Raw genomic sequence first — 13816 nt, forward strand, 5'->3', positions numbered from 1 at the left:
CGTCTCGTCCAGCCGATTCATTTTGGCTTCCTCCGAAAAACCGCTTTCGAGATATTTGATTCACTCTTAAAGCTTTGACACTCGTTTTGACGTCCCAATGACCCTTTGTGAGTACCTTCTTCCGACAATCCGTTCTGGAGATATAAGTGAATATATCCGATCACGATAAGGGGCCGAGGAGGAGGACTATGGTTGATAGAAATTAATTCCTTTCATTAGAGTACCATGAAGGATAAAACCAGCCCCCCCCCCAGGCCCCGTCTCCCGCTGATCTCCAAAAAGAGTCGCGCAAGAAATTTATAGTTTGTACAAACCAATTTATTTCGATGAGATCTTTCATTAGAATACCATAACGAATAGAACAAAATGACACATATTTTGTTAGCTGCAATTAACCAGATAAATTCTTTACATTATCACGACCAAGATTTGTTTGGGAAGACACTTTACAATCGAGAAAAATTTAAATCCAAAATAAAGCTTCCGTTACAGTACCCCCTTCTGTTTTCAAAAGTGAAGATCCCCCAGTACCAAATTTGATTACCAAATGTCGATTTCCGGAATTTTCAATCTGTATGAAAATACGCGGGCATTGTCTTGCAAAAGTGGAAAAGAGAAAAGAGACAATGATGGTAAAAAAAATAAAGAGAAAGGTAGACGAAAACGATACGAGTAAAAGAAGAAGAATGTAAACAAGTATAAATTGTGCATAGGTACATTCGAAATCCTCCGACACTTCATTCTACAGATATTTGCTCCGAAAGCACTTGCCTTTTATCAGTACCCTTTTAGGGCACTTCGTTGTCAAGGTATTTATTTCGACTTCACCAATAGATATGTCTCGTCCAGCCGATTCATTTTGACTTCCCGCGTCAAACCGTTTTCAAGATATTCGATTCACTCTTAAAGTTTTGACACTCGTTTTGACGTCCCAATGGCCCTTTGTGAGTACCCTCTTCTGGCAATCCATTCTGGAGATATAAGTGAATATATCCGATCACAATAAGGGGTCGAGGAGGAGGACTATGGTTGATAGAAATTAATTCCTTTCATTAGAGTACCATGAAGGATAAACCAGCCCCCCCCCCAGGCCCCGTCTCCCGCTGATCTCCAAAAAGAGTCGCGCAAGAAATTTATAGTTTGTACAAACCAATTTATTTCGATGAGATCTTTCATTAGAATACCATAACGAATAGAACGAAATGACACATATTTTGTTAGCTGCAATTAACCAGATAAATTATTTACATTATCACGACCAAGATTTGTTTGGGAAGACACTTTACAATCGAGAAAAATTTAAATCCAAAATAAAGCTTCCGTTACAGTACCCCCTTCTGTTTTCAAAAGTGAAGACAACTGATGAGATTTGGAAAACAACAAAAGAAACGGGAGATTTCCCCAAAAAAAGTCCAAAAACTTCTAACCAAGCGGAAGCGCAAAAAACGCTGAGCGGCGCTTAATCTTTCAGCGCTTGAGGTGATTTCGCTTAAAATTGAGTTACTTGAATTACGAACTAATTAGCGGCTTTCTGTTAGACGAATGTGAATAAATTCGTAATTCCGAAGAATCTATGCTAATTCAATTGCAATTATTACACAATTAAGCTCCAAATCCAAATATGTACACGTCTATTCTCTTATAGTCATTCATAGTCAATGAACTTACCCGTCAATTTACAAAATTTGTGAAAATTTCGCGCTGATTGCTAATGTAATTAATTAAATTAGGTCAATTTAATTCCCCGCAGTTTCTGAAACGGAATCGTGTCCCATGCGATAATAATTACATGCTAATTAGCACCTCCTACGTGCAGATTACCAAGTGGAAGGAGATTATTTTACAAATTCGCGAGTGCTAATTAATTAATAAATGAATCACACCAATAGTACAATCAACGGGATCCAACATAACGAAATTACTTAATTTGTTAAGAGAATGCGAAATATCTGCTAATTAGTGCCCATTCTGTCAGTCTGATTTTATTATGCAAATTTTGGCTTTTTAATTAGAAAATCTTGACGAGAGAGTTGAAAATTGCAAAATGAAGGAAGCGGGAAATAACCTCATCAGAGTATGCATTACCTAATTCGTTAATTGGGGGAATTACGCGCTGATTTGTTAATTTGTCAGTGAATCAACAAATATTCCCTAACTAATTGTGTCGGTTACAGTAATTAATTTTAGATCGAGTAAGCATCACAAAGCAATTAATAATAACTAAATTAGTCGGCAAATTTTAATTAATTAAAACCGAAAAGTATACAATAGTACAATAATAATTCGTTGCCTAATTAGCGAAACGAATTGTTAGTTAATTTGCGTATTGAAAGAAATGATTTAATTAATTGACGATTATAGTTAATTAATACAATTCTTACATGTCAATTACTAATTTTATTAGTAAAACTCACTCCGCTATAATGCCGCATAGGTGTAATATGCACTACAAATCAACAGATTTCTGATTGTTTAAATGAAAGTGTTAATTAACCTTTATCGCATTAATTGGAGTCCCGCCGATTTTCTCCTGCATTTTAATATAATTTCAATCACTGACTATACTAATTAGCGGCTTTGTCTGATAAGTTAAACGATTACAAACAATTAACATTTTCGTGAGAATTAATTAGACCTTATGATACTAAAGAGATTGAGTTAGAAAGTTTAGTTTATGTAATTAAAAAAATCGACTAATTAATTAACTGGAAAAACAAACTAGGCGCAATTGTATACACTAACGCTAAGCATAATATATTCGAATATTTAAAACAAACGCGTCGCACAATCAGAATAAGTCTGATCCTCACTAATTAAGTAATTAATTAGCGACTTTTCTGCGAAATAAATTACATTTTTTTTAATGTACATTAAGAGCCAATGACAGCAGATTTCCTGTTAAATATTGCTTACTAGTCAGTAAGTTTGCTAATTCAATTGCAATTATTAAATAATTAAGCGCAATTAGTGCAATTTTTACCTAATTATAATATATGAGGAAGCGTAAGTCTTTATTTTCGTATTTATGCTAGTTATTGCCAATGAACTACACAATTTGCGTAATTTAGAAGAGTTTAATGTCGATCACTAATTTAATTAATTACAAAAATGAGACACACAATTAATTTCCCAATTTTGATGGTTGTGACGAAAGTTCTTACCACGAAATAAAAGAGATTATTGGACGAATGCTAATTTAATTTACCGAACGAATAATTGCAGATTCTAATTTCTATTCTATACCTCTAGCACGATTTCAGTAAAGTAAACGCTAATTATTTTGGTAGCAGATCGCTTAATTCCAATTTGCTAATTAATTTAAATGAACAACTATAAGTGGCGATAGCTGAATTACCGAAGCCTAATTAGCAATTATGAATCGCCGGACTTGCACTAAAACGAATTATTGTCTTGATGAGCGACTGCAATTTGTACCGAACTCAGCTTCGGATCGCTCGGCATTGCTTACTATACTAATTCCTAGCAAGTCGAAGACAAATTCCGTAAAAATCAAGCAAATATCAGCAATCTAATACTCAAAGCGAATGAGCGACTGCAATTTGTGCCGAACTCACCTTCGGATCGCTCGGCATTGTTCACTACACTAATTGCTAGCGAGTCGAAGGCGATTTCAGCAAAAATTAAGCAACAATCAGCAAAGTGAGACTCAAACGAATTAAGTGACTGCGATTATAGCAAATGAATTTTATCTTTAATCGTATTCTCAACAAAAGGAACTGATTTCTATCAATTACCGCCCTTCTTTCTGGTCCCTTATCGAAATAGGGGGGGGGGGCTGGTTTTATCCTTCATGGTACTCTAATGAAAGATCTCAACGAAAGGAAGGAATTTCTAGCAAGCATAGTCCTCCTTCTCGGCTCCTTATCGTGATCGGGTTTAATTTCTTACATCTCAAGGACAGATTGTCGAAAGAGGATACTCACAAAGGGCGATTGGGACGTCTGGAAGAAATATATCAATTGGTCGAATATCTCGAAAACGGTTTGTCGGAGGAAAGTACTCAAGGCAAAGTGAATCTTCTAGACGAGACACATTTACTGGCGATGTAAAAGCTTAGATAATTGTGAACAGGTACCTATCTCGAAAATGTTGGGGGAAGGTATTTCCAAAGGGAAAATGCGTAGATTTTGAATTAATATCAAGCGGCCTTCAAGTAAAGAACCCCCTACCCTTTGATTATCGTTTTCTGCAGCGAATTTTTCCTAATTAATCTCCTAATTTGTAATTAGCAAAAATCTGGAGGACGACTTCTCGCAAGAAAGATTATATAATTTATGCGAAATGAATTTATTCACTTAGGTACACATAAAGGCAGGTAAGTTGCGCTATAAATAACGCAATCCAAACGTTATAATGTTGAACTAGAAATAAATCCGAACAAAGCGGAACAGGTAAAACACACCGAGGTACTTAAAATTCTAATGTAATACCGACAACAGCTGGTAGCAATTTATTAACTCGATATCATCCGTCCTTTATTAACGCCATTTAATGTTTAGAAAGAAGAAACTAAACAGCTGTAGGGAATTATTAATTTGACGTGCGTAATTTTCGAACGGGCCGCCTTATTCGTATCACATTTAAGGTTTACATTTCGACAGTATTGGCCCCAAAATAAAAAAAAATTTCGCCCTATACGCGCAACCCTTTTTAGTCGGAATTTATTGTCTTTTTTTACCTCAGAGGGAACGAAGAAAAAAATACCAGAAGCCGCGCTACCATGAGAAAATTAATCTTCCCTTAATGACTGCACCCGTGACTCGGAACTATGATTAAATTATTTCGTCAGGGCTCGCAGTTAAAATCGACTTTGATTGGATATCTCAATTAATTGACTATAATTGCTAATTAATTAGCGTAACTGAAAATTGCCTTTATTGTTGCTAATTAAAGATGGAGTAATTTTGATTATGAGCGTAATGCTCTAATTGAATTATGTTACCAAAATTCGGTAGCGTAGATTAAATTAAAATAGTTGCATGAATTAGTGATTGCCAATTTTAATCAAGAATGAATGAAATTATTAGGTCATTTATTTTCGATTCAGCAATTCCTCGTTAGCTGTTGTTTAAATAAGAAATTTGGTATCAGGAGTGCATTAATGCGCGAAGGTATACCCTTAGTTGTGGTTTTTTGTCATTTTTACACCTCTTCGTCTTTCTGTTATCCTTGCACGTCAGTTTTTGAAGGAGAAATTCGTGAGACAAGCAATACTGCGTGCCCAAGTACTTGTACGCTCCTGCTTATATGAAACGTGTAAAAGCATGCTTCCTTCCATGCACATAATTATTGCCAATTACGGAAAGTCGCTAATTATGCAGTAATTTGAGTTTGCAGCGTATTGCAAATTGATACCTTTGCTAATTAATTAAAATTTCCCGATTCAGAAAAAAACGCTGATTATTTTGCAAATTCAATTAATTAAATTAGAAGTTATGTTCATTCACATAATTAGCACAAATCTGATATTGTTGTGTTATATGCTTAGATATGCATATACGTAGGTACTTTTAAGTAATTATGTGAAAAGTGGAAGCTTAATTGAATTAGCAAACTGTGTGACGATTAAAAAATGTTTTTTTTACTTTTATACTAATTAAGCAACTATTTAATTTAATTTTCAGTATTCGCTAATTAATTAAGATTGGCGGACATGGTTTCCAATTGGCGGGAAAACTTTTCTCCGAGATACCTTTGTCGTAACGGAGATAATTTGAGTGCGAAAAGTGAATATCATCCGACGTGATAAAGTTTAATTAACACTTCATTTCAAAAATCAAAAAACTGTTTTTCTTGAGTATTGTGTATAATATGAGGGTCTAATTTTATTCAATTAATTAAATTAGTAATTGCGTTCATTAAAGCAACCTGATAATTTCGAGGTACATGAAATTGAGCTCTAAAAATTGCTTAGCCAATTTTCTCTTTTGCATAAGCCTGCGAAACGAGATTTTGTGCTAATTACTCAAATTGACTTGTCAAAAGAGGCGCTAATAATTAGCATGTAATTCTGATTCTTTTAAAAAATTAAGGAACGGGATCCAATTTTTGTACTATCGATGTGATTCATTTAGTAATCAATTAGCCCTCTCTGAATTTGTCCAATAATCTTCCATTTGGCGATATGCACCTTATTAAGAGGCAGTCTTTATCGCAACCCTCGCATGGAACACGATTCACTTCTCGAAATTGATTGTTATGTGCGCAGAATTTAATTAATGACATTAAGAAACCCTTAAAATTTTTAGAAATTATGTAAAGTAGGTAGTTAATTGGCTATTAATGAGCATTAAAAAAAATAACAATTAGACTTAGACATATTCTAATTATTTTGGTTTGGAGTTTAATTACGTGATAATTGCAATTGAACAAGCAAACAAAATTGAAGCTCGAGCAGATAGATTTTTTAATTACGAATTTATTGGCATTCGCCGCTAATTTTATAGTAATTAAGCGAACAATTGAAACTCTCAATAAGAGCGTAATTATATCTTAATAACTATGCACTCGAACCTCTAATTTATTTAATTAGTATCGTCCTCTTGCCTAATTAATTAACAACGCAAAATCTATTGCCTGGTGGAGTCGGTAAAACACGATAAAAAATAATTCATTTCATTAGGAGTACAGCTAATTATTTCCAGTTACGGAAATTAGCAAACTCATTTATTTCTAAGCAAAAGTCGCTAATTATTTAGTAATTTGAGTTTGCATCGTATTGAAAATTGATATCTTTCGTTCTTGTTTTGATAATTAATTAAAATTGCCGAAAGTAGTTTCATGAATGATTCATTAATTAAATTAGTAATTGTGTTCGTTAACCATCATTAACGCAAATCCAATACAAATGTGTTCTTTTTAGACGTGCACGTATTTTTCAGTAATTATGTAAAGAGTGCAAATGAATTAGCAAACAGTGTGAAGACTAAGCAAATTTTTCGCTAATTACGCATCAATTATTAGCTCATTTGCGGACACAAAATTTGTCTCCTAGATGCCGTTGTAGTAACGAGATAATTCGAGTGCGAGAAATGAATTATGATGTGATTGTTTTATCTGCTTGTACATACACACACTCTTCAGTAGTTAAGTAAGAACTTCAATTGAATTAGTACACTGTACTTCAGATTTGTTCCGCTAATTAAACAGCAAATTAATTACATTTTGAATTTTTCGTTTGCCAATTAACTCAAATTTACGTATCTGCCTAGACATACACGTACTTTTTAGTAACTATGTAAAAGCTTAATTGAATTAGCATTTTTTTTTAATTTTAGATTCTTTTTCCTAATTAAGCAGCACTTTTGTATTGTTTGAAACTTTTCGTTTGCTAATTAATTGAAATTTGCGGACAATCGTTTCCGATTCGTGAGATGCCGTTGTCGTAACGGAGACAATTCGAGTGGGAAAAATGAATATTTGTATTGTGTAATATTTCAAGTGTGATCCTGATTTATTCAATTAATTAAATTATCCGTTGTGTTTATTCACTAACATTAGCACAAATTTGATGTAATTGTTTTATCTGCTTATACATACACGCACTCTTCAGTAATTAAGTAAGAACTTACTTCACTGTACTTCAGATTTGTTCCGCTAATTAAACAGCAAATTAATTACATTTTGAATTTTTCGTTTGCCAATTAACTCAAAATTTGCGTATCTGCCTAGACATACACGTACTTTTGAGTAATTATGTAAAAGCTTAATTAAATTAGCAACTTTTTTAAATTTTAGATCACTAATTATGCAGAATTTTTGTATTATTTGAAACTTTTCGTTTTCTAATTAATTGAAATTTTGCGGACAATCGTTTTCGATTTGTGAGATGGTGTTGTCGTGACGAAGATAAAATGAATATTGGTATTATTATTATTATATATTTCACGTATAAGCCTAATTTGTTGAATTAATTAATTTAGTCGTTATGTTCATTCGCTATAATTAACACAAATTTGATGTGATTGTGTTATCTGCCAAGACACGTACTCTTCAGTAATTAAGTAAGAACTTAATTGAATTAGCAAACTGTACTTCAGGTTCGTTCCGCTAATTAACCAGCAAATTAATTACATTTTGAATTTTTCGCGTGCCAATTAACTGAAATTTGCGTATCTGCCTAGATATACACGTACTTTTTAGTACTTATGTAAAAGCTTAATTGAATTAGCAATTTTTTTTTAATTTTAGATCGCTAATTATGCAGAATTTTTGGATTATTTGAAACTTTTCGTTTTCTAATTACTTGAAATTTTGCGGACAATCGTTTCCGATTTGTGAGATGGTGTCATAACGAAGATAAAATGAATATTAGTATTATGTATAATATATTTTTCAAGCGTAAGCCTAATTTGTTCACTTAATTAATTTAGTCGTTAAGTTCATTCGCTATAATTAACCCTAATTTGATGTGATTGTGTTATCTGCTTAGACATACAGGTACTTTTCAGTAATTAAGTAAGAACTGAATTGACTTAGCAAACCGTACTTCAGATTCGTTCCGCTAATTAAACATCAAATTAATTACATTTTGAATGTTTCACATGCCAATTAACCGAAATTTGCGTATCTGCCTAGAAATTCGCGTATTTTTTTAGTAATTATGTATATAAGCTTAATTGAATTAGCATTTTTTAGATGATAGATTCCTTTCGGTAATTAAGTTTGCTAATTAGTTGAAATTTGCGGACAATCGTTTCCGATTCGTGAGATGCCGTTGTCGTAACGGAGACAATTCGCGTGGGAAAAATGAATATTTGTATTGTGTATATTATATATTTCAAGTGTGGTCCTGATCTATTCAATTAATTAAATTATCCGTTGTGTTCATTCACTATAATTAGCACAAATTTGATGTAATTGTTTTATCTGCTTATACATACACGCACTCTTCAGTAATTAAGTAAGAACTTACTTCATTGTACTTCAGATTCGTTCCGCTAATTAACCAGCAAATTAATTACATTGTGAATTTTTCGCGTGCCAATTAACTGAAATTTGCGTATCTACCTAGACATACACGTACTTTTTAGTACTTATGTAAAAGCTTAATTGAATTAGCAATTTTTTTTTAATTTTAGATCGCTAATTATGCAGAATTTTTGTATTATTTGAAACTTTTACGTTTTCTAATTACTTGAAATTTTGCGGACAATCGTTTCCGATTTGTGAGATGGTGTCATAACGAAGATAAAATGAATATTAGTATTATGTATAATATATTTTTCAAGCGTAAGCCTAATTTGTTCACTTAATTAATTTAGTCGTTAAGTTCATTCGCTATAATTAACCCTAATTTGATGTGATTGTGTTATCTGCTTAGACATACAGGTACTTTTCAGTAATTAAGTAAGAACTGAATTGACCTAGCAAACCGTACTTCAGATTCGTTCCGCTAATTAAACATCAAATTAATTACATTTTGAATTTTTCACATGCCAATTAACCGAAATTTGCGTATCTGCCTAGAAATTCGCGTAATTTTTTAGTAATTATGTATATAAGCTTAATTGAATTAGCATTTTTTAAATGATAGATTCTTTTCGGTAATTAAGTTTGCTGATTAGTTGAAATTTGCGGGCAATCGTTTCCGATTTGTGAGATGGCGTTGTCGTAACAGAGATAAAATGAATATTGGCATTATATAATACATTACAATTGTGAGCCTAATTTATTCAATTAATTAAATTAGTCGTTGTGTTCATTCGCTATAATTAACACAAATTTGATGTGATTTTGTTATCTACTTAGACATACGCGTACTCTTCAATAATTAAGTTCCGCTAATTAAGCGGCAAATTAATTACATTTTGAATTTTTTGTTGGCCAATTAATTGAAATTTGCGCATCTGCCTAGACATTAACGTACTTTTTAGTAATTAAGTATAATTTTAGATTCTTTTCGCTAATTAAGCAGCTAATTAATTACATTTTTGTATTATTTGAAACTTTTCGTTTGCTCTTTTGCGGACAATCGTTTCCGATTCGTGAAATGCCGTTGTCGCAACAGAGATAATTCGAGTGGAAAAAATGGGTATCGTCTGGCGCGACGATAAAGTTTAAAATTAACACTTGGATTAAAACAATCAGAAATCTGGATACGATTGTTTCGGTTACCATGTATTTTTGGATGCGGCGGATAGTGTAATTAGTAATTAGATCGAATCGACGGCAAATTACAGTCGATTAATTTACGCAATTGCTAATTGATTTTTGTAAACGTACGCGCTATTAATCTATTAGATGCTGGCGATGCTGATTTGGACGTTCTCGTTTAGGTCAGCTGAGATTGGGAGGTCATTGGGTTGCGTAAGCGACTCAGTGCAATTAACGACAGACAGTAAGCTAGACGACCAAATTCATCACGTCAGATTCGCACGAGCGCAAACTGTACCTCCTTCAATTTAGGTGGGTCAACGAAAGTTTGGCGCGAAATTACGTAATTAATTTGCGGGTCTACGTCACCCGAAGTGCAGTCAGAGTGCAGCGTGACCTGGACGAATTTTCGAGACTGTTTTGGTTGCACTTTGATAGCGGAGGTTATCTTTTTTCGTAATTAAAGCGAGTCTAATTGGTGATTTGTAAATATTGACACCTCCTGATACTTACATGGTTGTGCATAACTAAGAAACCTCTCGGGCTTCGCGTGGAAGTCGTCCTCGTCTTGGACGTCGGAAGATCCGCCGGCGAATTGGGGCTCGTCGCTTTGTATCCCCTGCGTGTAGCCCTGCTCGACCATCGCGAGGATGTGGGACGGGACTTGGGGTAGAACTCGCCCGGTGACGTTGGGCGCCGTCTGGAAGCCCATCTTTTTGAGTAGGTTCACCTTGATCACCTCCAGGCTTCTCCGTTTGATCTCCTCTCGCACTTTGCACGCACCACAGCCGATTTTCGGCGAAGACGTGAAGTCTTCAATTTTGGAATTGTCTCTCAATTTACTTATACTATTCGACCTCGTCGGCGACGGCCCTTTTTCGCAGACCGCAACCGGAAGGACTAGAACTAGCAAAACTATCGCGCGCGCCTTTTTATTCCACATGCTCGTGCGGAATATTTTCGAAATTGAAGCACCAGGTGACGACATCGTTGCATTTGGTACCCCTATCACAAATTAATCACAAATTTCCTCCCGTTTATCACAAGAGCAGTGTTCTTCAGCCGGAAAAACCTTTTTTCGCTTGTTGGCGCATCTCTCCTCGGTTCGCATTCTTCGAGGTTTCGCGCGGTTTTTTTTTTCAATCGACGTTCACTAATCACAAAAAAGTCGAAGAGGAATTAATAATTTCGTTGTAGTGGATGTCACAGATCGAGTCAGTCGAGACGAGACAATTACCAATCGAATTATATCAGCAATTGCCGGTCGCTATCACAATCGCGCGCGTGTCGGAAAAGAAGAGATCTGTCGGCTCATGTGTGAACGGCGCCGACTTGTCAAAGACCAACACTGAGAAGTTGGCTTACTAGCCGCCGTTTATATGTGTGTGAGTGTGTATGGAACAGTATATGCGTGCATTGCAGGCGACCATATTAAAAGATTACACTCCTAAGATCGACCGCTACGAACAAGAAAAAAAAATCCTCATTACGCTACATGCGACGACGCCCTCGCCGGTTTACAATTACCACCGGTCCCCACCCTCGCGCGCGCCTTTTTTTTGTCATTTTCGGATAGCTTTCACTATCGCCGCCGACGACGACACGCCTTAATTAAATTCGCACAAATCCGTGCCGAATTTTGCCAATTTACGGTCGAGCACTTGACCCACATTTTTACGGTCAATTTGCACAATTCGCGTTTTGGACGCGCAACAGGTGAACGCTTTTGGATTTTCGAGAGCGCGCCCCCCAAAATTCACCAACCCCACTCTTGTTATTTTAGCATTTTCTACACTCTCATCTTGAATTGCAAATAATGTGGACGAGGCTGAAGCGACATGTGACATTTCTTTTGAGCTCCATGGAAACATTAAATCTCAATCCCACAATTCCAAAAAAAACTGCTGCTACCAGCGTCTCAATGGCCAAAATACACGTTTCCTCCGGTCATCTCGAACTGAGCTCAACTTACGAGATGGTTTCTGATTCACACGACTTATGGCTTTGATTGAGAAGTCTGATCGAAAAAGTACGAATTGTTTTGGATTCTACGCACCAAAATTAATAAGAAAAAGTGTTTTCGCGAGAAATGTTGGTGCAGTAGATTTTTGGCAAAAAAGGAAGGTTATACACTGCCTTTTTTTGAGGCCCGAAAAAAAAATTGTCTCACATCGACCCGGGAAAAAATTTTCTTATAGAATGTGGCCTGTAGAATCCATAATTCAAACAGTTCCAAGATCGGGCTAATAGTTCAAAAGTTACAGCCCTTTGAATTTTTTTTCGAAATTGGTTTCTAGTCTAAAACTTTTGATTGAGAAGTCTGATCGAAAAAGTACGAATTGTTTGGGATTCTACGCACCAAAATTAATAAGAAAAAGTGTTTTCGCGAGAAATGTTGGTGCAGTAGATTTTTGGCAAAAAAGGAAGGTTATACACTGCCTTTTTTTGAGGCCCGAAAAAAAAATTGTCTCACATCGACCCGGGAAAAAATTTTCTTATAGAATGTGGCCTGTAGAATCCATAATTTCAAACAGTTCCAAGATCGGGCTACTAGTTCAAAAGTTACAGCCCTTTGAATTTTTTTTCGAAATTGGTTTTTTGCTCATAACTTTTGATTGAGACGTCTAATCGAAAAAGTACGAATTGTTTGGGATTCTACGCACCAAAATTAATAAGAAAAAGTGTTTTCGCGAGAAATGTTGGTGCAGTAGATTTTTGGCAAAAAAGGAAGGTTATACACTGCCTTTTTTTGAGGCCCGAAAACAAAATTGTCTCACATCGACCCGGGAAAAAATTTTCTTATAGAATGTGGCCTGTAGAATCCATAATTTCAAACAGTTCCAAGATCGGGCTAATAGTTCAAAAGTTACAGCCCTTTGAATTTTTTTTCGAAATTGGTTTCTAGTCTAAAACTTTTGATTGAGAAGTCTGATCGAAAAAGTACGAATTGTTTGGGATTCTACGCACCAAAATTAATAAGAAAAAGTGTTTTCGCGAGAAATGTTGGTGCAGTAGATTTTTGGCAAAAAAGGAAGGTTATACTTTTTTTGAGGCCCGAAAAAAAAATTGTCTCACATCGACCCGGGAAAAAATTTTCTTATAGAATGTGGCCTGTAGAATCCATAATTTCAAACAGTTCCAAGATCGGGCTAATAGTTCAAAAGTTACAGCCCTTTGAATTTTTTTTCGAAATTGGTTTCTAGTCTACAACTTTTGATTGAGAAGTCTGATCGAAAAAGTACGAATTGTTTGGGATTCTACGCACCAAAATTAATAAGAAAAAGTGTTTTCCCGAGAAATTTTGGTGTAGTCGATTTTTGGTAAAAAAGGAAGGTATACACTGCCTTTTTTTGAGCCCGAAAAAAAAATTGTCTCAGATCGACCCGGAAAAAAAATTTTCTTATAGAATGTGGCCTGTAGAATCCATAATTTCAAACAGTTCCAAGATTGGCTACTAGTTCAAAAGTTACAGCCCTTTGAATTTTTTTTCGAAATTGGTTTCTAGTCTATAACTTTTGATTGAGAAGTCTGATCGAAAAAGTACGAATTGATTTGGATTCTACGCACCCAAATTAATAAGAAAAAATGTTTTCCCGAGAAATTTTGGTGTAGTCGATTTTTGGTAAAAAAGGAAGGTTATACACTGCCTTTTTTTGAGCCCTGAAAAAAAAAATGTCTCAGATCGTCCCGGAAAAAAAAT

General features: G+C 34.9%; 1 protein-coding gene across 1 annotated transcript in view; it reads right to left on the minus strand.

Annotated features, from left to right (window-relative positions):
• The window catches only part of LOC116162427 (growth/differentiation factor 8), a 35546-nt gene extending 24095 nt beyond the window's left edge, over positions 1–11451 (minus strand). The window contains exon 1 of the mRNA XM_031476041.1: positions 10630–11451. Coding sequence (XP_031331901.1) covers positions 10630–11104 — 475 coding nt within the window. The 5' untranslated portion in view covers positions 11105–11451. The remainder of the gene's footprint in view (positions 1–10629) is intronic.
• Between the last annotated feature and the right edge of the window lie 2365 nt (positions 11452–13816).

This window comes from Photinus pyralis, unplaced genomic scaffold (genome assembly GCF_008802855.1).
Source record: "Photinus pyralis isolate 1611_PpyrPB1 unplaced genomic scaffold, Ppyr1.3 Ppyr1.4_LG10, whole genome shotgun sequence".
Taxonomy (NCBI): domain Eukaryota; kingdom Metazoa; phylum Arthropoda; class Insecta; order Coleoptera; family Lampyridae; genus Photinus; species Photinus pyralis.